Raw genomic sequence first — 26,811 nt, forward strand, 5'->3', positions numbered from 1 at the left:
GTTCATAGAGGATTTGGTGGCAATAAAGAGTAGCAGTTTGAAGTATAAGTCGATCTTTCCAGATTGAGAGAAGTTCTTCCCGAGCTTGCAAATAGCGTGATAACTAGTTAATAGTCAAGACAGAGTGGAGTGGAAGGATACTAGGTTTGTATAGTAAGTGTATTAGCCGCGAACTAGTACAGTTCCTTTGATAAGGAATGGGCTAAGCTGCGTGAGTCGGGCATAATGCAATATTTCATTTCAATATTGTGCGTATTTCCAAGGTTCATTAGGCCTGAGCGCCCATTTGGATAAGATTGCCCTGAGCGTTACTCCATACTTGTACCACATACTGTATACAAGCTGGATGCTACCTAAACAGTATTTGAGAAAATTTCCAGCCTGAAACGTAGGACTTCCAATCTGAAGGAACCCTGAAAAATACAAGTCCTTCGCAAACTACTAAGTAGTATGATGGGCTTATCTCATTTCAGGGTCTATTGACGTGCTTATGCCGTCTTCGGTGTAGAAGGAGTGCAGGCTCGAGACTGATCCGTGACAGTGGATCCCATTTCGAGAACTGACGGAGTACACAGTATATACTTCGTACTTCCCGCCTTTCTAGGAAAAGGGGAGAGAATAGATTGGAGAATAGGAGGCTTATGTGTTGTAAGGCTAGTGTTGGGCCCAAGCGGTCTTATAAAGTCTAGAATTAGAAGAGATTGAAATGAAATAATGAAAATTTCAAGGGCGGGAAGGATGAGTTGTTCGGAGTCGGGGCTGTTAGGTTTGAGGGGACTAAGGTGGGGTTTGGCTCTTATATATGAAACAGGATTCAATCACAATACAGAGACAATACAGGTCAATACAGGGTCAATACAGGTTTTGCATTGTTTCGTGAGTATATTTCAGATTCAGGTTTTTATCAATTCTACGCCCTTTACGCCCAATAGATACAGAAGTAAATACAAAGGTAATAATACAATTTAGTATAGTTGCTTCTAAAGTGAGATCAGATTTATGTACGTATTCTTCACACAACTGTTCAATTCAAGAAAGATTTAAAGCAACTCCGCCATCGTGGCATTAAGTGGCGTTTGATTGGCGTTTGATTGGCGTTAATCTAGCGTATAACCAATAGTATAAACGTTCCTGAGGCGAAGTGGATTTGATAATTAAATTAACTAAAAAGTACTCCGTAACGCCTGTCATCATGTCTTCTCTCCCCCAATCACAATCTTATACTTGCTTGAACAATATCAAGGAAATTAATTAGAAATAAAAGATGAAGCCTAGACTCCACTAAATACTTCAGCCGGTATTACCATAACGTGTAGATTGGAGATTAGCTGACCTTCATTAACCACACTATCCCCTTCTTATTTCTTTCCTTCTCTTCTCTTCTTCTCTCTGTCAAGCTTGTAGCTCACTTTCATTCTCTTGGGCCCTTCACTTACCCGCCATTCATTACTGTTGCGAATTGATTTCTGCACATCCACACTCTTTCTACAGCTACATTCCCTCGACTTTGGTACTATCTACAAGAGAAAATTCCGATCAATATGCACTTCATTAACAAGTACACCGTGGCTGTGGTTGCCTCCCTCGCTGCTGTCAGTGAGGCCGAGCACCACGCCTTCCCTCGCCGTCACATTGCCCACGCTCGTGGTATCAACGGCACTGTTCCCAGTGGTAGCTCCACTACCACTTACTTTGTGACCCCGACTCCCTTCGGTCACCAGGCTTTCACCAGCAGTGCTGCTCCCTCTGGTGCTGCCTCCAGCGCCATCTCTTCTTCCAGTGCCGCTGCTTCTGCTTCATCTTTGGGTGCCTCTTCCTCTGGTGCCGCTGCTTCGGCTTGGGGCAGCTCTAGCTCTGGTATCGCTGCTTACTCTACTCCTTTGACCACTCCCTCCGTCATCCTCAGCACTGGTGTTGCTGTTAAAGGTGATTCCCAGGTCACTTCCACTGCTGGCTCTGGCTCTGGCTCTGGCTCTGGCTCTGGCTCCAGTTCCGATCTGATCGTCACCTACACTCTCGGCTCTGGCACTTCCACCAGCGTTGTGACTACCACCATCCACCGCACTGCCACTAACGAGCACACTGCCTGGGCTACCGATGCTGCCACCAGCGGTTCCGATGATGTCGAGATCACCACCACCGTCCAGGGCACCAAGACCGAGACCTTGACTCTGACTCACCTTCCCTCTGCCTCTAGCAGCAGCGGCAGCGGCAGCGGTAGCGGCAGCAGCGGTGAGGGTTCTTGCAACCAGGCCACTGTCACCGTCACGGCCACTGAGACCGTCACTGTTGTAAGTTAACCCAAAGATATCAAGTATAATCTGTACTAATTTAATTAGAACGCCGCTGGTGTCACCTCCACCTCCACCTCCACCCCTACCTCTGTTTCCACCATCGGTAAAGAGCAGACCGGTGGTAGCGGTAGTGACAGCAGCAGTGGCTCCGACTCTAGCTCCAGCGCTGGCCCCGACTCTACCAGCACCAAGTCTTCCCCTAGCGCTACCGGTGCCCACTACGGCAACGGTACTCTTCCCATTACCTCCAGCAGCATTCCCGCCCCGTCTGGCTTTGCCACCAGCAGCTCGGCCTTCTACGCCTCTGGATCTGCTACCCCCTCCGGCGCTGCCTCCTCTATCCCCTACCTGGTCCCCAACAACGCCTACCCCACCAACTTCCGTCGCCGATTCATCTAAAGACGTTTATGGCAATAGAGACCTTGCCCGTTGAGTTCGACGCGAGCCGGTCAATGAATTGAATGCTTCCTTTTCCGCACTGTTGCGCGCTGGCTATGTATCTATTTATCAAGCATTCTGTTTTAAACGAACAGTCTTGTTACTGCTTCTGATGTTTACATCCTTCTTATTTCCCGTTTCAGAAAATCTTGTTCTTTTATTTTACCAGGTTCTCTTATTGATATTTCTTGGAGTCGAAAGAGTAAAGAGCGCTTGTCTTTTGTACTACTCACAAGCTGGCCTTCAAGACAATTGACAAGCCCTCTCTTCTCATGAGATACATGCAGTATGTTTGCGCTTTTTACTTTATTTCTTTCTTCTCAAATGAGCAAGCCCTTTCTATTTTTCTTCTATTTCTTCCTCGACCTGGAATGCGCAACGTATTGTCATAGATGGCGACATGAACTCAACGGAAGAGGGTATCTTTTCGTGTTTCTTGTGTGTATTCGTTTACCATTTACTCTTCTTTCTCGGGGAGTGCATTTGATGGCTGTAGATGTCTCGAATGTACTTATTCTCCATCTGATTGTATAAACTTCGCTGCTTCTCTATGATTTATGATTTGAATGGGATTAACGTGATATAGCTAATCTTTCAGTAATCAGATCTAGACTTGCTGTACTCTGTAAGGTATCCTTAAGCTACAGACCCTTGAATGCTTAATTTTGCTGATCCTAGTCGCTGATCCGTCGACCATGTCGATCATTGCATTTGGCCGGAGGGGGGGGGGGGGGGGAGGGGCTTGAGTCAAATATGAGACTTGCATTAGGTATCTCAAATGGGGTATAATAAAATGTACAAAAGACCTAGTGTGCTACAGAATTGACTCTATAGCCCCTTCACCCTCACGGACCAATCGCTCCTTGTGCGTCTGCCACTCAAGCCAAGTCACTCCTTGCAAAAGACAATCAGCCAGATCATCCAGCTTGCCAATATTACCTACCTGCAAGACAGAGGACGACGCACGCCTCTCCTTCCTCCATTTCCGTAAGTAGGCATCGACAAGTTCTTGCACAGGCCGATCCCCTAGAATGGAAATCTTGCCATGGTGTACACTCGCATCAGAAATCGTATCAGATTTATCAGCAGAAACAGAAGCAGACAGCCATTGGCCGACAAGATCAATCTTCATCTGCTTAACCTCTCTAGCAGTGAGCCTCTTCCTAATCTCATCTCCCTGCTTCACATTCGCAGTACCACCAGACTCCATCCAATACCCCACCACCCTTTTCGGCTCAACGCCCTTGACAATAACTCCGGCCATTTCACCCCCACGCTCTCGAGCTAAAGAATACAAAACAGCATGCAACATACCCTCCAAAATTCCAACTCGCAAGGTCCACTCCAGCACAGCGCTAGCACCACCCGAGCGAAAACGTTGCCGCTCAATGAGGACGTGTGTAGGCTTATAGGCCGCGACAAGTGATGTAACGAGCGAGTATGCGTTGGCAGCGTATACATCTGGCGAATAACCGCTCTTTGGATCTGCATCTACATCTTTTGAGTTGTTATTCTTTTTTTGAATGGGCAGTTTTTGAACTCTTAGATCAAGATTTCCAATATCTGACACGGCGAGTCGGTGCCAATCCATTAATTCAGGCGTAGAATTTGACCTTGAATAATGCGGTACGCGTAGATGCGCGAATGCGAAGTTTTGAACGCCCATGTCGATGCTGAGAATACTCCATGGCTTTTCATCAGAGAGGCTGGTCTCCGGACTTGGTAGTTCGGCCTGAAGGCGCTGGATGAGAATGGGCTTTGTGCCTGATGATTGAATTCCTGTTGCTCGCGCGATACGTTGCAATTGTGCTGATTTCAGAGAGGAGAGCCATGGTAATGTGGAGAGTAGTTTGGCGGAGAGACGCATTGGGATCAATTTATCGTTGAATTGATAATATTCCAGAATAGTTCTTCGATAGAGTTTCAACGGAATGATAGATTCATACCCTGTTCTTTTATTATACTCGAAATTGGAAGGGGGTTGAATGTTCCAAAGTTGTAGATTTCCGGGATGAAATTGTGCCGGATTTTGAGATTCTGATGCTGATCGATCGCACGGACTTTTTTGTCCGAACCCAGAATGTTTGATTTCAACTTCCCAAGGTTCGAAGATACTATCACGTTTGTAAATGTTATTGGATTAATCCGAGGATATAAACTTATCATATTTTGCTATACAATTTCCGGGGTCAAAACTCTCCGGAGAAAATAAAAAAAGTCCAGCGCCATGAATCTATTCCCTAACGCAAAACAAAGTAGATGTCAACAAGACTATCGAGTAAAAATCAAAGCCTCCTCCCATATAAAGCCACGCCAGTTGTTGCAATGCTGTCCGCAGTCAAACGCCTGTGATGTAAGTGGAGCAAAAGAAACAAGCCATGATGCAGGCGCTGAAAAAGCAGATCAGAAAAACGTAGGAAAACAAAGATTAGGGACAAAGGAGATTAAATGGATAAACGGTTAGATAGTATAGGTCAAGCCAGGCTCAAGGAAATAATACTGCTTATGCAGCCTCAAGTGATGGATCGCCGAGCGCGATCTCGTCACGGAGATACAACAGCGGGGCCCAGACACGCCAGTGCAGCACGCCTATATGAGCTAGGCGCATGCCGATACGTTCAATATCGCATTGCTGTGGTGTCAATGGCTGCGAGGATGTAGCAGAGGGTGAGGATGAAGCGGCCGGGCCTACCGTCGAGGCAGGCAGGGGCGTGCGTTGCGACTCACAGATTGCGAGAGGGGTCAGAGGCAGGTATCTTCGCGCCGAAGCCAATGTGGCACTCAGTACCTTTTCGCGCATGTTGTTCTGGAAGTAACGGAAGAGTTCGGACTCGTTGGACAAGTGCCACTCCAGGGCGGCCTCGATGGGAGCGATGACTTCATCTGCGACTACCACATCGAGACAGCATGCGGCGCAGGCAAATCGGGCAATCTCCAGTGCGATATAGCGCATGTTCTGCAACCAATGCGCTCCACCTCTTAGATCTAGATCATCATTTCCAATTTCGGCGCCTCGACAATCTGGGTCCATGTTTTCTTCCATCAAAGACCATATCCGGGAGCGGAAGGTGGAGTAGGTCTCATCGCGTGCAGAAAGATATCGCTTTTGTGTATGTACGTAGGACTCGAAGATGTACCATGCGATTTCGAGATTGATTAGGTTCTGAATGGTTGAGCGGAGCTGCCATAGTCGGTCTGAATCGAAAATGAACGTCTCTGGGAAGTCATTAGGTTGGTCGAACTGTAATAATTTATCGGCTATTCCTTGGAAGAGAGCGTCGAGTGGCTTCAGGCCATCGTCGGGCTGTGATAATGATGTGCTGTTCTGTTCCTCTGCTCGATCCCGCACAGCCAAATACCATAACCTTGAAGGCTCCACCTGGAAACGACCACGCCCAATTTTGCCCTCGAAATATTCATGTAGGAACGGTACAGTATCTTCAATTAAAAGAACACGAAAGGTGCGGATTTGATGATTGGCAACATCCTGTGAAACACTCATTAGCCGAAACACATTTACATAGTAAGAAAGAATGCTTACCAGCTTCATCGCCTCCAAAATCGAGAATAATGTCTGAAGTCCATTGACAATCTCCTTTGGATCCTGTGACTGTGAACCCTCGGTGACTTGCTCGACCATGCGATCCGCCCACTCATCTCGCATAGGTGCACAGTGGGTCTTTAGAAGGGCAGCCATCCAAGTCGCCAATGCGACCATATCGAGGACGCCCTTGCGAATCTGCTGCATGAGCAGTGGGACCTCTAGATTCTGCATCACATTCGGATGATCGCGCTCCGGAACAAGAGTCTTGATTACCTCCTGCAAGGTTTCGAACATGGTTGGTAGTCGAGGTTCAAACGTGCGTTGAGAGTTCTCTTGTTGGAAATCCTCGACATCTGGATACGCTGCATGGAACGCATAGATAGCAATTTCCGTCGCCATTGAGTCCCAGTAGTCGGTTGCCTCCTTGCGCTTCCGCGTACCTTTGTCCCCATCCAGATCGGGCTTGAAATGTAGATCTCGATCAAAATTGGCGTCCATACGGAGATTGATGTTGCCCATAATACAGGGCAGGTCGAGCTCGCTCAGCGTTTTCTTGGTGACAGATGGGTATTTTCGGGCTTTGGCAAGTAAGCGTAGGTCGCGGGAACTTAGCCCTAATTCCGTAGGAATGCTGATAGCCTCTAGAGACGGTGAGGGTTCTCGAGGCCGAGGGGAGGATCTGGATGGCGCAGTGGAAGGGCGAGCCCCGGGAGGATAAGCAAAGGATGATTGTCGACGACGGAGCGGGTGGACGTTAGTTTGGCTGTCATGCCCGTGAGCATCACGACCCTCGTTCTTGTGAAACTCTTTCGAGCGTCCACGGCTACTACCGGCGCCATAAGCATCTAAAGGGCCATCAGTGGCTTCTTCTTGCGCCCGCGCCTCTTTGGTACCCTGGAGATCCATCGCCGTGAGAAAGGAAAAGCGCACTAGCAACTCCTAGCAACTGTCTCCCGAACTTGTTAGATTGGACGCTTCTTTTCTCTTTTTGGGGGGAGGGGAGGCACGGCGGGTGCAAAAGGTCACCATCCACGATCCCCCTACCAGTGGCTGCCACTTGACTGACAACGCCTCTATGCCCCCCTATAAGCCCTTTTTCGACTTACTTTCTTATTCCGTTCACCCCTGGTCTGCCTCAGGCAGGCAGCCAATCCGCGTGAGGGACAAAGTGAAGCAAGTGAGCTGTCAATTCCTGTGGAGCCACACCCAAGGATGTTGGATCTGCGGCCGATCGGCCCTCGTGGACAAGGCGAGATTAGAGCAGGGGGAAGTAAAGGATAATTAAAGATTAAAAACACAAAAAGAAGCTTAGAGTTGAGCCCAAAAAGTAGAACAAAAACTCTCCAAATCAGAATCTTAGCCACTTGTATGAGCTTGAATGACACCACATGGGAGAGGAATATGCTGTATATTAAATGACCCCGGACTTTTTCGGTTGAACAAATCAGAGGAACAATAAGTGGGAAAAAGAGGAAGATCAAGAGAAAAAAGAGAGATCGATTGGAAAAGCGACCGGGTTGGTCTGATATAGGTCGAACGAGAACAACCTTTGCACGTTTTCAAGAGACGGATTGGGAAAACCGCAACCATCACATTCCATTGCTGCTACTACCCGGTACCAGGCCGAGTCTCTCCGCTTTTCGATTTTCTCATCGATCGTAATATCGTAACGGGAAACAATAAGGCGATCCTCCGTAATGATAGCCGTTTAGCCTAGAAAAAGAATATGGAAGGGTTTCTTCAAGGGATTGTGGGACCTTCGCCTCACTTTGAGAAACGCACGGTCCACTGATCGGGAAACCACTGTTATGTGTCCAGTGACCAGTGACGATGCAGTTGGCAGTTGGATTGGTGACGGAAGATGAGTTCTGGAGGGATTTGGGGTTGGAAGTTGGAAGCTTAGAGGACCAGAGGTGACATCAACAACACTAGAAGTTAGATGTTAGAGCAATCTTTGGTGCCTTCGGAATAAGGTGTCTATTCTCTCCCGTCTCTAATCCGCACTCCACATCAAAACAAATATTCAAATATTAATTTGCAAAATTAGTACTGCAGGATTAACCATAATCACCAAAGCCTGCTTTAATCTCCGACACTTTCATTTTAATTTAGATCCTTAGTACGAACGTGGTTGGACTTCTCCTTGAATCTTGAACTTCACCAACTCGGGAACACAATATATCTTATGAAAAAGATTCGAAGGTACCTTGGGATAAGGAGAGATCGAAAGAAAGACGTGAATTAATATATAAACCCACCACCTTTGTGTTTATCTGCGAGTAAAGCGAGATGTGAAGGTACCTAGTTTATTTTCAAGAGCCGTGATCTTGCCAGATAAAAGCACCTTCCATCCAGAAGTTGTATAAGCTGGCTTCTATCCATATTTATTCCTTCTCTTACATTTACACACCTTTATTCTTCCAATCCAATAAGGGACTATAGACAATGATTCACCTTGCTTTTCATTCAAAGCCATCGAAGCATTGCTCCAAGTGTTGCCCAAATAAGAGATCCACAGCAAAAAGTAGACATCGGGTTCAGGGTTAGCAATAAGCTGAAAAAATTGAATTGGCCTGAAATTATTTTTCCGGGAGCTTCAAAGTAACGTGGGCGAAGACAAGGTCAATCGTTCTATGAAATACAGGGTCATGATGACAGATTAATAATGCACACCTGGGCACGATTCATTGATGAAGGTACCATCACGATGCATATGTTACCGGATCCATCACACACGAGGAAGCCAACCAATCAGAGAAGATGGGATCATCCTAGTCAGTAATTATGTAACCTTAATAGGGCTTAGTGCGGACAATCCTTCTATCAGAGCTATTCTATGTAGACCCGATGAGCTATAGACTCCAATCCCCCGCTGTCTATCAAATTTTTTGGGCCCGTACTACACTTCTATGTTGACACTGAAAGAAGCGCGAAGCAAACAAACTGCTTGTCAAGTAACTTCCAGGCACAGTATTCCATGATAATTCAGATTCTTATGAATGATAGTCATGAAACTGTGATTGCGGTTCTTGAAATTTTGGGGCAGTACAAATACAGTTAGCCGTAATGATTCTTTCTATATAAATGTATAAAAAATTTATTAGAGGCGACAGTCAAAATTTTGAGCTGAAGTCAGCTTATGTTGATAATTAGAATTGTTGGGTAACTACCACGAATGATATCATAGGATTATAGTGGTTCCGAGACCTCATGATCAATGGATACAGAGGATCGAAGGATCGATAAGATCGTAGGATAATAGCATTTTAAAAGAGACCATAGTCAGCCGTGGGATCGTAGCAATTCCGAACAAATCGTAGTCAGTCGTGGGAAATAGGGGATCGTGGGATCTTAAAGTGATCATGGGTTTTGCCGAAAAGCATGGTCTTAGGAAGAGACATTATTACTTCTAAATCATGGTCTGGTCGCCGAAGCTCTCGAAATTTCATGCGTGGTACGAGAGAATATAACAGCCCGTGAAGTTTCGTAGCATATCTCCGGCGCATTTGTTTACTTATCCCAAATTAGACTCGAGTCTTCATAAAACTTTCAGCGAATTGTGGCCTCTTCTTCAAATATGTACTTCATTGATGGCTTCCAATGACTCAGCGACTGCTCGCCAGATATCTGCAGCATTATTGGTTCTGTCAAAATTCAACTTAACTAGCTTTTGTTTGACGACATCAGTGTGTTGGGTTCTCACGCCTTCAGAGAAACTCACTTGGATCCCCTGTGGAATAGATCCCTATGAAATCAATCATATCAGCCATACCGAAGTTTCCAGTTTGAAGGATCCTAAAGAGATAGAACTACGAGATGGCTATGCCCTACATTGCTTTCAAGGAAAGCATCGTAAAGCGGCTGCTCGCCAATGGCTAGCGCTTGTAGGGAATATTGTGATTGTGGCGTGAAAGGAACTTGCATCGGGAAAGGCCAGGGTTGAATGCTGAAATTCAAATGTTTACTATGGTGCTGAATACCTAGTTAGACTTAAACCCTCATGTTTGTGTGAAAGTACCGCTTACTTGTAAGCATGGCCGTCCAAACCGAAAATTTTATGAAAGATATTAGCATGGACTGGGACTACAAGAGTAAGGAAGAAGAATCGGAAAAGACCCATTGCAGGGCATTTTGATTCGTGAGATCTTCATTAAGAAATGGAAAAAAATCAAAAATCAAAAATCAAAAGCATGGTCAGAGCAAATAAAGCTGAAGCGACGTGACATAACACATAGCACTTGGTATCATAGCAAAAGCAGAATGTGAAAGTGGGTAACAGACAGGAATGGCGATGGCATCAAACTCGCAGTGCGCAAGATTCTACGCTTGTTCAGCGAGTGAGCAGATGGCAAACTGGCGCCCATCGTGCGATGCAGTCTGCAGCCGTGCATCCTGGCCCCATCAGCCAGTCGTCTTGCAAGTTTTGAGAGGAATCCGTGTTCCCTCGCCGCCTCTTCTTATCCCTATTGACTGCAGGTGGACCAGCGTCCCAAGTTGCAGGTCGCTTGCGAGCCTTCTCATCTGATGGGGGAGCCTCTTCGTCTGACGAAGGACTGTCTTGGTCGTCTGATTGGGGCACCATGACCTGGTAACCGATCTCTTCATCTTGTTCCGGGAAGTAAAGTTCGCGGAGCTGGCATAATGTGTCGAAAGTCTGCTTACCCATTTTAGATTTCGGGCGAATGACGGTACCACAGGCCATGAAACAGCGTCTGAGCATTGCAGAGGGTGCTCCATGCCACTGCTTGGGCTGTGTAAGCCTCAGTGCAGCAACATCAATGAAATCAGGAAGTAGATATTTCTTGAGGAAGACTACCCGATACAATCCACTACGCTGAGGATTGTCTGGGCTCGGGCTTGGCCCATACTGATCGGGATAGCGAGTGCGGCAATGCTGTGCGTACGTGGCCTGTATTGGGACTTGCCGACCGGTCATAGATGTTCGCTTCTTTTGGTCGTCTATCTCAAAATCCACAAAGTACTGTAGATCCACGGGGATGATGACCAAACCAGGATCGCCCTCGCAGTCGTATTGCCAGTGACAACTGGGGCATAAGGGGATCGCGTTTTCTTGCGAGGTCAAACGAAAGTTAATGAGCCCGGCCTTCAACCAATCAAGCATCTTCTCTGCCATATTAAGTCTATTCTGTCATGCTCTAGAAAGATAACGTACCTGGGTATCCGCTTTGCCAACGACTTGCGCAATCTCCGGCTGCGTGGTACCACAAACCCAGCATGACGGCCCTTCCATTCTGACAGTTTCCATTTGAACGGCACTCGAGAAAGAGCCCGATACGTTGGAACGTGAGGAAAAGGACATGGAGGCAGGAGCATCTGCCCGATGGCTTTTTTCCGCTGCTTTGGGTATGGTGAGCTTTCTTTCATCCAGTATCAAAGTAGAGCTTACATTTAAAACTTGGAGGGGATTTGAATTGTCTTGGGATCGTTCTTTCCTGAGGAAGGTACTATGTAGTTTAGGATTTTGTTCTAGATATGGCCTTATCGCTTTATCATCGCCAATCTATTCCCGCGATGGAAACTGTTCATGCCTTAGTAATAAGGTGTCCATTTACACCAGATTCATAGATTGTACCCGATGATGTGGAGTAGGGGTAATCAAAACAGATATTAAATTGAAGGAAAGATCGTGCCAAGCTACAGGATCAATCGCAATAATTAGAACCGAGTTTAATAACTCCGAGACTTCAATTTAAGCTGTCTTGATTGTGATGTTGTCGGGTTTTCCTAATCGGGTTCTCTATAAAATCTCTCTATAGACATTTGGTCTCTCCTATTGATACCAGAATCGAGATACTTCGCTTTTGATCAAAGAACTTGATCCAAAGATAATCAGAATGAATTAATATAAAAGAAACCAACATGTCTTTATGGGGATACCCCTTCTCATCACTCGTTATTCACTCTGTCGCTCACTTGCCGTCCAAGGCTCCGTCTTAGTTGATCAGTATGAATATCGCCTCCGCTCTCTATTTGTTTCAGATTTTGTGGGCCGTGCCGACATTGCTTCGTTCGCGAGGAGCTCTGAATGTAAGCCAGTTCAGAGTCCAGTCGCTACCAGATAGTCCAACTCTAACACCTAGCTGGGCTGGGCGTTTGCCGGTGCCAGGTACGGCCAATGGAAACGGGATATTCTTCTGGCTCCTTCAAGCCGAGAACTTAGTCTACAATGATAACTTGATCAGTAAGTTGACTGGAGATGACTGGAGATGGCTAGAAATGAGAGAAAAGCATGGCTAATATCATACTAGTCTGGTTTAATGGTGGACCCGGCTGCTCATCCTTGATCGGGCTAATAACCGGGAACGGGCCTATTTCCTTCTCCGGCAATTCCACTCGACTAGAACGAAATCCATATTCATGGTCCAAGCTGGGCCATATATTATATGTGGATCAGCCTGTGGGCACGGGATTTTCAACCGCAAGCAATCCTTACCCAGTACAAAGTAACGAGCGAATAACAGATGACTTTGTTCAATGGCTTCATACATTCATGACATACTTCCCGCATCTGCAGTCTAAGAAGATTCATTTGATGGGCGAGTCCTACGCAGGAATCTATGTACCCTATTTTGCACAAGCCCTTTTGGATGGCAGCTACCCGCTGTCATTGAACATACAATCCATGTCTCTCGGTGATGGGTCATGGGGAAATGCGGCCGCCATGTCATCTGTTGCAATGGGAACATACATGCGCTCACAAGCAGAGCTTCTCGAGGTCCCTAACGATATTCTTTCCGCCTTCTCCGTAGCGGACCGCACGTGTGGATTCAAGACTGTCCTGCAAGAGGCTAGCATCTACCCACCAATGGGCAAGATTCATATCGAAGGGAATCCAGAAAGCTTGAATTATCGGCGCTTAAAATGCCGTGATGTGAATGCAGAGATCCTTGAAGGTTCATGTGACATCAATCCCAACACCACAGCTGAGGTCGAAACTTCTATCTTCAACTCTAGCTGCTACGGGTCCTGCGCGACTTTCTCCACAGCGTTAGACTATATGTCAACTATCTCGGAACAAGGTACAGGGCCAGCCTGCTATGACGTTTATGACATTTCCCACGATTGCAGCACAATCAGTCCTTTGCCACTGTTAGCTTCCTATTTCAGCCGCAAAGATGTCCAATCTGCACTGCATGTCAGTAACAGTGGCGACTACAGCGCTTGCAACTCAGATATTCTGGCCACCATTCTTGCGGCAGCTTCACCAGTGCCTCCAGAGTACTTGATTCTTCCAAGCTTAGTGACGGATCACAATGTCTCTCTCCATCTTTACAACGGCGAACTAGACATGCTCATCAACTATATTGGTACGGAGCTCTCAATCCAAAACATGACATGGAACGGCGCACAGGGGTTTTCAAAGAAACCAAGTCAGTTGTTTTATGCGGATGATGCGTTGCCGTCTTTGACCAAACAGACAAGTTCGAAGTCTTCCACGGGCAAGCCGGCTGGGACTTGGGCTGCTGAAAGAGGAGTGTCTTATCATCTATTCAATGGTGCTGGTCATAGTGTATTTGCTACTAAGCAGAAAGAAATGTTTGCTTTTGTTAGAGATGTTGTTGTGAGTGAGAAAACGAATTGAGGGGGTGAATTCCTGAGGTCCAGAGGTCATCTATAACATATAGCTTCGTTGGAGAATGGTTATTGGGTGTACCTATGTACGAGATACCTAGACAGGCCTCGGACATGCCTAGTGTTTGATGTATGTGGATCTAGTATCTTTGATAGAGGTCTAATATTTACAAATCAACCGACTCATTCAGTGACGTTGTGCATCGTAATATAAGATATCAACCTCCTCAGTACATATGACCTCGGGAGTCACTCAAGATTGGAAGTGGAAGCTCCCACCTGGGAAGTGCAGGATCTCGCTCGGATCTCGAATGGTACATTTGATATAGTCTAGAGCAGTCTATCATGACACACGAGCCAGCATGAGTGAAGCATCAACCTTGGAAGCCAGGGCAGCGAATTGGAAACTTACAAGAAGTTTATTGGTGTCAACACATCAATCAGATGTGGTCAAATATGTATGCTCAAATTCAGCAGTGTACCATTCTGGAAAGGACAAGAAACTTGAAATACAACGTATGACTATTTGTGTGAAAAAAAATATAAACTGACAAATAGGCCTGTGAAGGTACTCCATACTCCGGATTGCATGTTTTCTTTCACTTTCATTGAGTCTATCAGATGAAACAGATCCCATTGATATCGCTAATTAGAAATGAGGATTATAATACAAACTTGAGTTAATTCTATCTTTGTCAAGATTTATCAATGAGGACAGGTCATGATCATAAGGAAGTCATGAAAATAATCATACACAACCGTAGAAAACAAGTCAGCTGACTTGTACTCACTGTCTACCGACGAGCGAAGAAAGGTGTCTGGCTCGGCATAGATAGAAGCGAGTCGGCACGCTGGAAGACATCGCCCTCAAAAAACTTGTCGCTGTATGCGCTGGCAGGCGTCGATGGCACTGTGGCCTGTGCGGCGGGGCCAAGCGCTGCGCTCAACGGAGTGGATGGAAGAGTTACTGACTGAGGAGACATACTCGTACTTAGATGATATCCATTTGGGTGAGAAGTGATGGCAGAAGTAGAGACGGAGGTTTGATGGAGGTAAGGTGGTTGAGGCAGCGGAAGTCCATATGTGTTCGTGTTCACTTGCAAGTTCGTCGGTGCAGTATCGGCAATATAAGACCAAGGGGAGGCCTCGATTAATCGACCGGCCTCGCGGCTGGCCTTTTGAACGGGACGCAAGATAATGATGATGTTGCTTGGAAGAAGTTGCATGTTGCGTACCTCTCGTAGATCTGTCACCAGATCCACGAATGATTGCATAAATGACTTGCACAACTGCCAAAAATCTCGTTGATTCCGCAAACCGCCATTTGGATCCTTCACTTGCATGGTGGACAGACGCATGCCCAATGCTTCTGAGAGCTCCAGGCAGTACTGAGATCGGCCCATGAGATTTTTCCATAGGATTTGGACTCCTTCCGATTCACGCGATTGCTTTGCTACCTCGAGGCATTGCATGAATTGCTGGTGTGCCAATGGAAGAGCACGGAGGGAGGATTTGCAGGCATCGAAAAGTTGTTTGAATATCTTTTCAAAGATTCGCTCTTCTTCAATCTCTTCCATTCCAGACATCGTGTTCATTCTTGGGGCATTAATAATGGGAGGGAACGACTCTCCGGAGCGAGGAGTGGCCAACGAAGATGGCACAGATGTGTTGATCAAATTCGATCGACTGCTTGATCGGCTACGCGAGGAGCTGAAGGAGGAATTGACGGTCGTTGTAATTCCAGGTGAGCTAGTCAGGGGATGATGAATTGCTGTCAACGGCAACGATCCTGGAAGCGGAGTATGGCGAATTGTAGTCTCACTTCGGAATCGTCGTGGCGGGGGAACTGGATCCCTTTCCCTTGTAGGGGTAACCATTTGTCTCTGAATGCGTTTTGTGGCCAAGGAGCTCTTGTTTGTTGCAAGTATCATGGGCTTGGGGGACGTAATTTTGTGATGCAATGGTTGAAGTTGAACATGAAGATTGGTACAAGCATTCCGTAGCTCCACCAAACTACCATACATCGTCAACATCAGAGATCTCACGTATCGAGGATCACCATTAGAGACGATTTTGGTGGCACTGTTGCGCAATTGTGTGCCAACATGCGTGTAAGCTATTATGCATGTCTCACACTCTCGCTTCACAGCCTCGGCGACTACCCGTGCCGAGTCCGGGTCAGCAGGCAGCGATTTTTCTGCGTTTTCGAGGGCCTCGTTCAGCCGATCAACATGAGTAGATGCGTTGTAAAACACAAGCTCAAGGCTGTGACGTCTCGTATCATCCCGTTTGATGACGTTGATCAACGTGGATATGTGGGAGTGGATTTGGAAGAGCGCGAACAAGATGCCCTTAGCACTCTCAATTATCGGCTTGTCCGACCCTCGCTCTCCTTTGTGTTCTGGGAGACTTGACATGCGGTTCACCCAGCCATCTCTCGGGCGTCGGCGATCCCTCGGGCTACTAGGACTTGACGAGCTACTGTCACTAGCAGGTGCTGGTGCTGTTGTTCGTGCTCGAAGGACGGATCCATGGCTGAGGCCACGCAGATGACTGTTTCGATATGGTCTCATCTCGTCCAACGTTACGAGATCGGTATTTTTGCGAGTTATCAGACCCATGCGTTTGTTTCGAGCAGCGTGTGAGCCTTGGATGATACCTTCACTGTTGCTCCGGTTGCGCTCATTGACCGTCCACGGTTTGACACCGGGTCTCAGAGGACCATAACTGGTAACATGTTGACCCGAGGCCATCCGATAGTGTGACTTGGCCGGAAGTAGGGGTCCCCTGGACAAAGATGGTGATCGAGATGAAGATGCTGAGCTATCTCCAGTGCTGGGGATGACTGGAAATCGACTGCTGAGTTTTCGTTTGACAGGTATAGGTTTGGGGACCTCGAATGACCCCTCATCGTCTGGCTCTGGGGTGGTTGTAGGCTGTCGCGTCTTGAGAAATCTCTTCAAATCCGCAGTAACAGCAACCTCCTTCTCGTTGTCTGTCATGAAAGATGGGGCGATATCAGCCTCAGCGGCCTCGAGGACACGTCGTAATGGAAGCCGCAGAGGGTTTCCCGCAACTTTGAGAATCTGTAGCTTGTTCATATCAGATAGACCGGCCGGTAAGTCATCCAGTCTGTTCTGCATGACCGACAGAACACGTAATGATTTCAGCTTGCTAATTTCATCTGGCAAGGTACTGATCTTGTTGCGACTGATATCAAGGATTTCAAGAAGCGGCAGTTTGTAAACCTGGCAGAACATGATATTAGCAAATATGCAATGATTCGATTTTTGCTATACATACACCCTTAGGAAATTCACGGAAATTGTTTGCTCTGATATTGAGATATCTAAGATGAGAGCATTCGGCGAAGCGGTAGGGAATATGAAATAGATGATTGTTTGATAATGAGAGTCTGTAATTCAACCGAATTAGTCGCAAGAACAAAATTAAGTCTTAACTGGAAGGGAGCCCCATTGATATTATAACATACCTTTCGACTTCATCTTTGATTATGTCTACGACGGGTTCTGGTATTCGAACAATGTGAGAATGGCCCAGATCGATGGTGAGCTTTGGCTTCACGACATCTGTGACGGCCTCGCTTCCTGCTAGAGAGCGTTCGGTATCTTGAATGCCGAGTTCTAGTTTGCGTCTCGCGAGTTCGATGGTTTCCTCGTGCGTCAAAAGCTTCGAAGCAGATGGCCGCCTGCTTGAATTTTCGGAAGCATCATTCATGCTCATGGCTGTACCCGGTCTTGTCCCTGTTTCATCGTCAAGGTAAGGAAAGCTCTCATTGTATGATAGCGGAGGTGGCACAAGGGAATCGATAAAGATACTCTTGTCATCATCTTCTTCGTCAGTCTGGGCCTGATGCGACCGCGGCCCACGGATGATGTCTTCAGGTCTGGCCATTGTGGACAGCAGCATTGTTGACTGAATTGTATAAATAAGCCACGCGACGGAGACAACTACTCGGATTCGTCCTAATGCTCAACCGTTACCAGACGTAGACGGCAGTCTCACTCGAACCGAACATTGTCGACTGGCTCGTGATAGCAAGGGCGGCTGACTGCCTCGGTTGAAGGTGCGGACCGAGGATGGGTGCGATAGGGAGGAGAGCGCAAGTATATCGAAGAGCTATCAGGGATCGTCTGCCAAGTGTTGTTTCAATTCGGGGAGTTCGTTTCGTGAATCTGGAGGTGGCAACAGCGTAGCCTGTCAAACTTCTGATCACGGAGACGAAGCGCGACAAGTAAATGAATGACTTTAGAAGTCAGGTATTCGAACACTTGATCCAACAGGAATAGCGTTATTCCTATCTATCAGGCTGGGATTGATTAGAAAGGAACAACGTAGTCCAGTCCAGTTAGGAATGTCAATGAAGGGAACCTTGCAAGGTTGAGGTGGAGTGAGTGGCGCGCCCGCTCAAGTTTCACTTAATGTTTGATATTGTCGCACCGAATTTACAGACTTATGAGTAAGGAAGGTTTTATTAGTATATATTGTAATATACTCGCTATCTGACTGTATCAGAAGTAAATAGAGATATTTTTATTGCCATATAAAACTACAAACCTATATTCAAGTTAAATAACTACTTATGTAGTTGTCCAGTATGGACAGCTACCAAGTCATGTCAACTAATCCAACACTGGAAGTTCAAGTTCCACTAGACATATATCATGACTTGAGATGAGAAATAGGTAACTAGGAGAAGAACAAAAAGCAGCATATTGCTGTGAGAATGGGACTATGGGAATACATCCAGCAGAGCAAATCAAATAATATACACGACCAGGAAATACAGGTGACTGAAGCATCAAGACCATCCCACAAAGTGAAATGAGACATTCAAATGATCTCTAAGCTGCAACCTCTTCCTCGGAGGTCACCGCCTCCACCACTGTCTCTGCTGTCGCTGCCTCTGTGTGAATTTCTGGAGCACCGGCAAGTGAGGCTGTTTGCTGATCGAAGAGTTGGGCCTGTGTTCTTGCCCAGTCCTTCCACTTCTCATGTTGTTGGTTCTCCAATTCCATACCGATCTCCAGGTATGAAGGGCCGAAGTTGGCACCGGTTGCTTCAGCCTCCTCTGCAGCCACACGGCGCTCAATATCCTCCTGCAAACGAAGTTTGTAAAATTCCCGACGAGCGATATCGTACGCAGCGCTTTTGGTCATATCTGTGACATTATTCAAGAGCCAAAGCTGTCGTTGGACAACACTAGTGAAAATAAAGGGATTTAGAATAAGAGACATTGAGAAGGATATGGCAGATCTAGAGAGCAGAGGAGACACACCTTTCACCATCTAAATGCTTTCCTGGCTGCCGAAGGTTCCGCCAGTTATGTTTGGTAAAGTCCTTGCCGGTAGTTTCGACGAGAACACGGGGACGAGCAAGCTCCCAAGGGTGGTCTTGGAAAAAGGTTTGTCGCAGTTCATCCTCCTCATACTTCAACTCAACAGGTGAGAAAAGGTGGCTTGCCTTCTTTGGCCTCCGGCGGTTCTCATCGACTTCGAAAACGGTTTGGGGGTGGGCGTGTCCTGGAACTGACTTCTTCCGCTGTCGGACTAGCTGGTGCTGCGGAGAGCGAGTGCGAACGAGAGTCTCTGCTGGAGGGATTTCACCGACCACCTCGACCCATTGCGGCAGCTTCTTGATCTTTCCACTGGCGAATTGGTTGAGCGCGGTCTGTCGTACCTTGAGGGCTGTAAGGTTGTATTTGCCCATGTTGACAGCTATAATAAACAGCCGTACAGTTTGCCGTTAAATTGCAAGCCTATAATTACACAGAGTCGTGGATTGACCCTAGCGCAAACGAAGATGTAGCAGTCGTAGTTGGTGGTTGAAGGCTTGCGGGAGTCGAAAAAGATGGAAATGAAATTCAAGGCGCCGATTGGCCCGAATTGAACAAGGGCTCCGCTGCAAAGCCAGAAAGTCCGTCCATCAGAAAAACACTCTTAGCCCTTCCACTCCCTATCTGTCTTCCTCCTTCTCCCTCTTATTGTCTACTTCCAAGGCCGCGGAGTAGTCAATTTTAATCTTCGCAAGCGGCCCTGGCCTTTCTTTGGACATGCATGGTTGACCTAGTGCCACAATGTCTGCTATCTCATGCCTCATCTCAATAGGTCCACTAGCTCGCCGAGCCTGCGTGATCCCCCCAAGCAGGCCTTGGATGAGCTCACTCATTATCGAAGCTCCATGTCACATTCCAAAACGGCTTCCCTACGATGCTCCGTTCGAAGTTTCTCTACACGGCGCCCGCGTCCCTCCGTCGCGTCAATAGCCGACATTTTTGTTGGCTCGCTCGTCCTGGCAGGTTTCTGCCATGAGCACTCACCGAGTCGAGGTCTACATACATCACCGCTGAATACCTCGGAGCACCAATTGCGGAGATATCGTGGCAATGGCATGGCAGGTCATGGTCGACTGGCAGTCGGGAGGCGACTGGTCTTGTCTGGTTCGGTGCCATCGGCGCGAAGTCGATCATGGCTCAGCCATGGCCTGGCACGAATGGAAGATGATCGCATCGAGCAAGATAATCCATTTACCATGGTGGAGAGAGAAGAAAATGACGTCCGCACACCGTCCAGGTCATCAGAAGCCGCGGATGGGAATTTACAAGACGAGTTTCCAAGCCGATTTTTAAGCTCAGTGTCAGGTTCAGAACCCGTCATACTTCATTCAGCAAAGGAAGCTGGTTATATACATCATTCGGATACAACAACAGAGATGATGCGGGGAGAAGAGAGACCAGTTCTCAGATACCAGGAACGAGTTCAAATTGCATTTTCGAATATATTCCGGAAATTCCTACGTGATGATCCTGCCTGGGTAGAATCAGTCGATGAATTGTTACCGAAAAATACAATTTTCAGAAAGGTGGATGATACACGTGATGTCGTTGAGATTCCGTCAGTTGCAAGACTTGTGGAATCACTTCCCAACGAGTTGAATGCGACACCTCAGTTTTTATTTAGGTTATACAGAGATCTTCCATCACCGGGAGTCGCATATCTGTCCAAAGCCTCTCGAGGGACTCTTCTTCGTCGGTTCGGTGGCCCTGCTAATAGGCGTCTGGTCGATGCCCGCCGCTACCTAGCACTTGTGGATGACATGATCAGTGCTGATCTAGCCATGTCTCGTTCAATGTGGTCGACGGCTATTTCCATGGCTGGTCGAAGTAACAGCGGCAAGGTGTCGAAGTGGCGACTAATTAGAGCAATTGGTCTCTGGCAGCAGATGGAACATGTCGCTGGGATCAAAGCAGACGATGTGGTCTTCAACATTTTGTTTGATATTGCCATCAAATCCAACAACTTCATTGTTGCCGATCGTTTGGAGGGAGAAATGGAAAAGCGAGATATTCGATTCTCGCGAGAAGGTCTCGTCTCAAAGATCTATTCTTATGGGATGAAAGGAGATGTGGAAGGTATCCGTGAAACCTTTGATATTTTCGTCAAATCAGGAGAGCTTGTCGACACAGTCGTTTTGAATTGTATGCTGGCCTCGTCTCTACGAGCCGGTGACCGTGGAACCGCCGAGGAAATCTATGCAAAAATGATTGATGCACAGCAAGCCGTACTAAGCAATAATCCTGAAAAGTCCAGATTTCTTGACAACACTGCAGCCCTATCCTCAGATCTTGGTTTTTATCGCAGAGAGACGAGAGAGATCGGCCGTTTTTTGAAATCGTCTAAAAAGCTGAAAAAGCGCCGCCCCGCAATCCACCGCGCCCTTCAAAACTCATTACCTATGACTCCTGACACTAGGACCTTTTATATTCTTCTTCAACACTGTGCGCGGGTCAGTGGTAATTTTACCATGTTCATGAATGTCCTAAGAGACATGGAAACTACATTTGCTGTTCCTCCTCGCCACATGATTTACATCCTTCTCTTTGAAGCGTTCGCTTTACATGGGAGACATAAGAAGCGCTTCTGGACCGCAGAAAGACTACGCTTAACCTGGATGGCGTTCATTCGAGCTCTCCGCGAGTCAAGTATCAGAGTCAGAGATGTTCATAGCGAAACCCCAGCAGTTTGGGAAAACCCGTTCGGGCCCGTGGGAGTTGACATCGAAGCTCCTGTCGATGATACATCTAATTCCACGCCTGGGAACGATAAGGGGCTCTATATTTCTTTTTCATCAACCTCAGATTCTGGCGAGAAGGTGGAGGCTCGCGAGGATGCTATCGGGACTCCTGAAGCCCCTGTGGATGGTAAATCCAATTTTACGCTTGGGAAGAACGAGGAGCTCTATATGTCTTTTCCACCAACTTCCAATCCTGGCGAGAAGGTGAAGGCTTACGAGGATGCCCTCGGGATTCTTGTGAATCACGATTCTCATCTTGAAATGAACAGCCAAGCGACACTGGAAAATGCGACAGAAAAAGTCAAACGACAAGTTGAAGATCACGCCAACTTGGCCGAAGAGAATGAGATTGAAATCGCTGAGAAATTATCAGCCATTGAAGAAGAGGAAATTATTGAGCAAGCCTCGGTCATCGAAAATGAGAGCGAAAATCAGACTTGGGGCTACGAAAACGATCAAACCTCAGAGTATGATTGGGTCATGGACACATTACCTGCCTCTGAAGAATCGCCCGCCGTCGAAGGTGCGCTCAACCAGCCTGATAATCATTTCAAGCTTAACCAGTCTGAGAACCGTCTTCAGGATGGTGTCTTCCTCGGACCTCGCATGATTACCATGATCCTGCGAGCCTTTGGTACTTGCTATGGTCCTCATGAGGTCATGGAGGTTTGGCTGCAACTTGAAGAACTCTGGCCACCTAGTAAGCGCAAGGCGAATGATCTGCTTGGTATCAAAGAAGTACTAGACGAACAGATGGCACGGGGGCCACCTCCGTGGAGTGTAAAATATGGCGAAGACCACACACAGGGGTGATACCCGTTTTATGTACATTATCTATAGATTTATATCCTGATTCAATTTAGCGACATTCGGACTGCACCTCCACATTACCCGGGCAATTCATAGGAATTCAAGGGTTCCTAGATTTCAGCTGATTCAGGTGGTACTCCTCTCTTGCATAATTTCGCCTGGGGACATGTTCAAATGATGTATATTGAGCTCTACGTAATTCTGAAGAAGATCGCAGCACAGCTCGTCAGCTCACCAGCTCCGATTGACCATTCAGGTTGAGACGCACGGTTACCCAGGTACCCCATTTGCTTTCGGCAGGGTGAAATAGCCCAGTAAATGCATATCAGTGAGGTGTTTTTCAATAATTTATTCTATATGAGCATCTGAAGTTATTTACATCCATGGATAGAGATCTAGGTGAAACTAACCTTGGAGCCTCTGGATCTACCTAGGTCTTGAAACTTGGTCAAGATTTGAAGTAAATATCAAGCTTGGTCCTTGATGTGATTCTCTACGTACTCCGCACTGTAGGTATTCTTCCTAGAACAGTAAGTAGTATCTGTTCCATATCCGTGTTTGCCGACGTAATAGATTAAGGCCAGTGAGGTTTATCGAGTTCTCTACATGGAATATACTGTCAAGTTCCACGTCCTTCGAGAAGACTAAAGATGAAAATACTTAGTACATTTTCTACTCCGTACCTACTTTGTGTAAAAGCGCTTTAGTGGTTGGACCCACTATGGCGTACTTAGTATTTTAAAGCTGTGGAGCCTTTTTACGTTATTCAAACCTCCTAGCGCCAACAGAATTTATTCCTGCCGCAAAAATAACTTATGATAGTCAGAAATTAAGTAGCTTCACTTTGGTTTTGGGGCCATGGATGAAGGATCTTTATTCTGTGTGAATTCTGGAGGTATTGTGTATGTGAGGTTGGCATTAGAAAGGGTAAGTTGTGATCTATAACATGGCAAGGTTGAAGCCGTAGACCGTCAAAAATATCAGATTTAGTCATGATTACTGAGAATGGATACAGAGGAGCTCAGTGCTCGATCTGTTCACTGAGTCCTGGGATTTAAAGTCGGCGTAAGTCATCATCGCAGAAACATTTGAAAAACAAAGCATGGCATCCCCAGCCTTGGAGCCCAGAGCCCAGTAAATAATGAATGCCACCTGTTCCTTTGAGATTGAGCTCGATAAGCTTGATTAAATCAAAGGCTCGGAGGTTTTCCGAGCCCTATGTTTGTTATGGTACCTGGGTTCAGTCTTGGAACTCAAAGCTTAATTTATAAAGTCTTTTCTATTTCGATTCAGTATCTTCATATAGAAGAACACTGGACTGATATGTTCAAGGGGAAGTGAATGCCAATAACACAGTTATAAGATATCTGCTTAATTCCAAGGTTGAACTGGTCATTGTAGTATAACAATCCTAGATAGTACTAGTAAAAGATAGAGTTAGGCTTATGGTCAGATGCAAAACATACAGAACATCTACATCAGGTCATGGTCATCCAATCAAACTACATGTATCATTAAGACTAGCGTACCTTTCAGTCATGGCAATAACAAATCTTTCTTCATTCTTATATTCAAAAGAATACTATTTGGTGATCTGAGGTGGATCAAATTTTCTTCATCGGGGACAAGAGCAGTGGAGACTGAGTCTTAATTTGGAAGTCACCGAAGAAAGTCCTTAAAATCGCTTATAGTCGGAATTAAGCCTGTGGATTTACCCTAGCGCCATTGATTTGTTTAAATTGGGTCTGTGAGACTTTTCATTTCTTGCCTCTGTTTCTTGTTCCATCCCGTTGTCCTCCTTTTGTCTTCGGCATCCACCTGTAAATCATGTCTGACCTAGCGGAGAAAGATTATGCTATGAAGAAGGATGAGGAGATGGTTAACATGAGCGACCGTGACAGGCAGATCTACGAGGGTGGCGTGGAAAAGTATAATCGCCTGGGATGGAAGCAATTAACAATCGTCCTTATTGTTGAGGCTGTTGCCCTGGGAAGTCTCTCAATTCCCAAGACTTTTGCTACTCTGGGAATGGTAGCAGGCGTCATTTGCTCTGTTGGCATTGGTCTCATTGCCGTGTACACCAGTTATATCGTCGGCCAGGTCAAAGTGAAATTCCCACACGTTACAGACTACCCCGAAGCAGGTAGATTGATGTTTGGCCGATGGGGATACGAGATCCTTTATGTGATGCTGGCTCTGGAGCTTCTTTTGTCGACTGGATCTCACTGTCTCACGGGTACCATTGCCTGGGTTGATATAACCGGCAGCAGCATTTGCAGTCTCGTCTTTGCCGTCGTCTCGATGGTCATCCTGCTTCTACTGGCTATCCCGCCCTCATTCTCAGAGATGGCCATCCTGGGCTATATTGATTTCGCCTCTATTATTATCGCTATCGGAATCACTATCATCGGAACTGGTGTACGAGCTCACGAATCCGTCGGCCTCTCAAATGTGAACTGGTCCGCCTGGCCCAAGGACGACATCACATTCGCCGACGGATTCAACGCCCTTTCCAACATCATCTTTGCTTATAGCTTTGCGCTATGCCAATTCTCCTTCATGGATGAAATGCACACTCCTCGTGATTTCCCCAAGTCAGTGTGGGCGTTGGGCTTGGCTGAGATCTTCATCTATACCGTCACCGGTGCTTTGATCTATGCCTTTGTCGGCCAAGATGTCCAGAGTCCTGCCTTGTTATCTGCTGGGACTTTGCTCAGCAAGGTTGCTTTTGGTATCGCCTTGCCCGTTATCTTCATCAGTGGTTCGATCAACACAGTCGTCTTAGGTCGACTTATCCACGGCCGAGTCTTCAAGAACTCCAACATCCGATTTATCAACACAAAGATGGGATGGATCACATGGCTCCTCTTGATCTCTATCCTTACCGTCCTTGCTTTCGTCATTGCCGAAGTCATCCCATTCTTCAGTGATCTATTGTCGATCATCACGTCACTTTTCGTCTCCGGCTTCACTTTTTACTTTCCCGCCATCATGTGGTTCATGCTCATTCGAGAGGGGCCCTGGACGAGTCCTAAGAATATTTTCCTAAGCATGATCAACATTCTCGTTTTCCTGATCGGTATTATTACGCTGGGTGCGGGAACCTATTCCAGTATTGAAGACATCGTAAGTTGTACTCCAACCCCCTGCTATTCAGAATCATTATACTAACTTCTGTCGAACAGATTCTTTCTTACGCTAATGGTACTGTTGGAGGTGTGTTCTCGTGCAAGGCCTCATAGGCTCTTGCCAGATTGTTTAATGTCTAGTATATCAGATATAGAACTTTGTATTAAAAATGTGGTATGAAGTATAATTTCAAGTAATCCAAGATGCTCGTGTAACTTAGTGCCAACATTGAACGTAAGTTTGCAGCTTTTTGATATTTGATTGAATTTCCCCACACCATTAATTTGGGCTTCTCACCTCGATTCGTTCCAGAAGAGCCTGATATTGTATGCTGGGATCAATCTCACTTGCCGCAAATTATATGCCGAGATATCATCTATCTTGTACTTCAAACATTTCTTTATTGATTATCACAACGAATATATACTCTTCAACCACTCCTGAAACCATCAATAAGTTCTCTTACCAACCTGTTTGACTTGACTATCATCTTAAACCAGGCAGAAAATCCACCATGTCAACCACGTGATAAATATTGTTGGACACTATAAAATCATCGTCGCACGAGGGCCAGACTATCATCGCAGAGCTGGAAGGTATGTCTGAGCTCTGATGAATATACGACCCTCATGTTTCAATCTGTACTTCTCTGTGATGTTGCCGATATGGACACAGTCAAGGCAACCATACAGGCTTTTTTAACCTCCCAAGAACCCTGGCAAGCTGTGATATCCGGCTTGGGTAATACCCAGATGAGACCTTTCAACAAATAGCTTCCACCGTTGTTTGTTATTTGACGGGCCAGCCTATGCGACCAGTTGTTTCCCTTCCTTTCCTAAACTTACCAACGGCAGTTCAACTACAGATACAAACTACCTATTTTCTGCTCCTTCAATTACCAGTCGAAAT

At 46.5% G+C, this 26,811-nt stretch overlaps 9 protein-coding genes across 9 annotated transcripts; 4 read left to right on the plus strand and 5 right to left on the minus strand.

Annotated features, from left to right (window-relative positions):
* Positions 1 to 1,541: 1,541 nt before the first annotated feature.
* Positions 1,542 to 2,693, plus strand: N7495_000445 (uncharacterized protein; the record flags this gene model as incomplete). Its single annotated transcript, XM_057203115.1, has 2 exons — positions 1,542 to 2,291; positions 2,340 to 2,693. The coding sequence occupies 2 exons, from the start codon at positions 1,542 to 1,544 to the stop codon at positions 2,691 to 2,693; spliced, it is 1,104 nt and encodes a 367-aa protein (XP_057067188.1).
* Positions 2,694 to 3,546: 853 nt separating this feature from the next.
* On the minus strand, positions 3,547 to 4,599 carry N7495_000446 (uncharacterized protein; the record flags this gene model as incomplete). Its single annotated transcript, XM_057203116.1, has 1 exon — positions 3,547 to 4,599. One exon carries the CDS (start codon positions 4,597 to 4,599, stop codon positions 3,547 to 3,549), a length of 1,053 nt encoding a protein of 350 aa, XP_057067189.1.
* Positions 4,600 to 5,235: 636 nt separating this feature from the next.
* On the minus strand, positions 5,236 to 7,182 carry N7495_000447 (TCP11 family protein; the record flags this gene model as incomplete). Its single annotated transcript, XM_057203117.1, has 2 exons — positions 5,236 to 6,219; positions 6,274 to 7,182. The coding sequence occupies 2 exons, from the start codon at positions 7,180 to 7,182 to the stop codon at positions 5,236 to 5,238; spliced, it is 1,893 nt and encodes a 630-aa protein (XP_057067190.1).
* A 3,424-nt stretch (positions 7,183 to 10,606) lies between these two features.
* Positions 10,607 to 11,596, minus strand: N7495_000448 (uncharacterized protein; the record flags this gene model as incomplete). Its single annotated transcript, XM_057203118.1, has 2 exons — positions 10,607 to 11,422; positions 11,450 to 11,596. The coding sequence occupies 2 exons, from the start codon at positions 11,594 to 11,596 to the stop codon at positions 10,607 to 10,609; spliced, it is 963 nt and encodes a 320-aa protein (XP_057067191.1).
* Positions 11,597 to 12,243: 647 nt separating this feature from the next.
* On the plus strand, positions 12,244 to 13,879 carry cp9 (putative serine carboxypeptidase; the record flags this gene model as incomplete). The annotated part of the gene is made up of 2 exons (XM_057203119.1): positions 12,244 to 12,478; positions 12,546 to 13,879. The coding sequence occupies 2 exons, from the start codon at positions 12,244 to 12,246 to the stop codon at positions 13,877 to 13,879; spliced, it is 1,569 nt and encodes a 522-aa protein (XP_057067192.1).
* A 784-nt stretch (positions 13,880 to 14,663) lies between these two features.
* N7495_000450 (uncharacterized protein) lies at positions 14,664 to 17,799 on the minus strand (the record flags this gene model as incomplete). The annotated part of the gene is made up of 3 exons (XM_057203120.1): positions 14,664 to 17,117; positions 17,173 to 17,284; positions 17,363 to 17,799. The coding sequence occupies 3 exons, from the start codon at positions 17,797 to 17,799 to the stop codon at positions 14,664 to 14,666; spliced, it is 3,003 nt and encodes a 1,000-aa protein (XP_057067193.1).
* A 935-nt stretch (positions 17,800 to 18,734) lies between these two features.
* On the minus strand, positions 18,735 to 19,599 carry rsm25 (mitochondrial 37S ribosomal protein mS23; the record flags this gene model as incomplete). The annotated part of the gene is made up of 2 exons (XM_057203121.1): positions 18,735 to 19,092; positions 19,169 to 19,599. The coding sequence occupies 2 exons, from the start codon at positions 19,597 to 19,599 to the stop codon at positions 18,735 to 18,737; spliced, it is 789 nt and encodes a 262-aa protein (XP_057067194.1).
* Positions 19,600 to 20,601: 1,002 nt separating this feature from the next.
* N7495_000452 (pentatricopeptide repeat protein) lies at positions 20,602 to 22,776 on the plus strand (the record flags this gene model as incomplete). Its single annotated transcript, XM_057203122.1, has 1 exon — positions 20,602 to 22,776. The coding sequence occupies one exon, from the start codon at positions 20,602 to 20,604 to the stop codon at positions 22,774 to 22,776; it is 2,175 nt and encodes a 724-aa protein (XP_057067195.1).
* A 1,824-nt stretch (positions 22,777 to 24,600) lies between these two features.
* N7495_000453 (uncharacterized protein) lies at positions 24,601 to 26,015 on the plus strand (the record flags this gene model as incomplete). The annotated part of the gene is made up of 2 exons (XM_057203123.1): positions 24,601 to 25,899; positions 25,959 to 26,015. 2 exons carry the CDS (start codon positions 24,601 to 24,603, stop codon positions 26,013 to 26,015), a joined length of 1,356 nt encoding a protein of 451 aa, XP_057067196.1.
* Positions 26,016 to 26,811: the final 796 nt, after the last annotated feature.

This window comes from Penicillium taxi (genome assembly GCF_028828555.1).
Source record: "Penicillium taxi strain IBT 34144 chromosome Unknown utg000001l_segment0_segment0, whole genome shotgun sequence".
Taxonomy (NCBI): domain Eukaryota; kingdom Fungi; phylum Ascomycota; class Eurotiomycetes; order Eurotiales; family Aspergillaceae; genus Penicillium; species Penicillium taxi.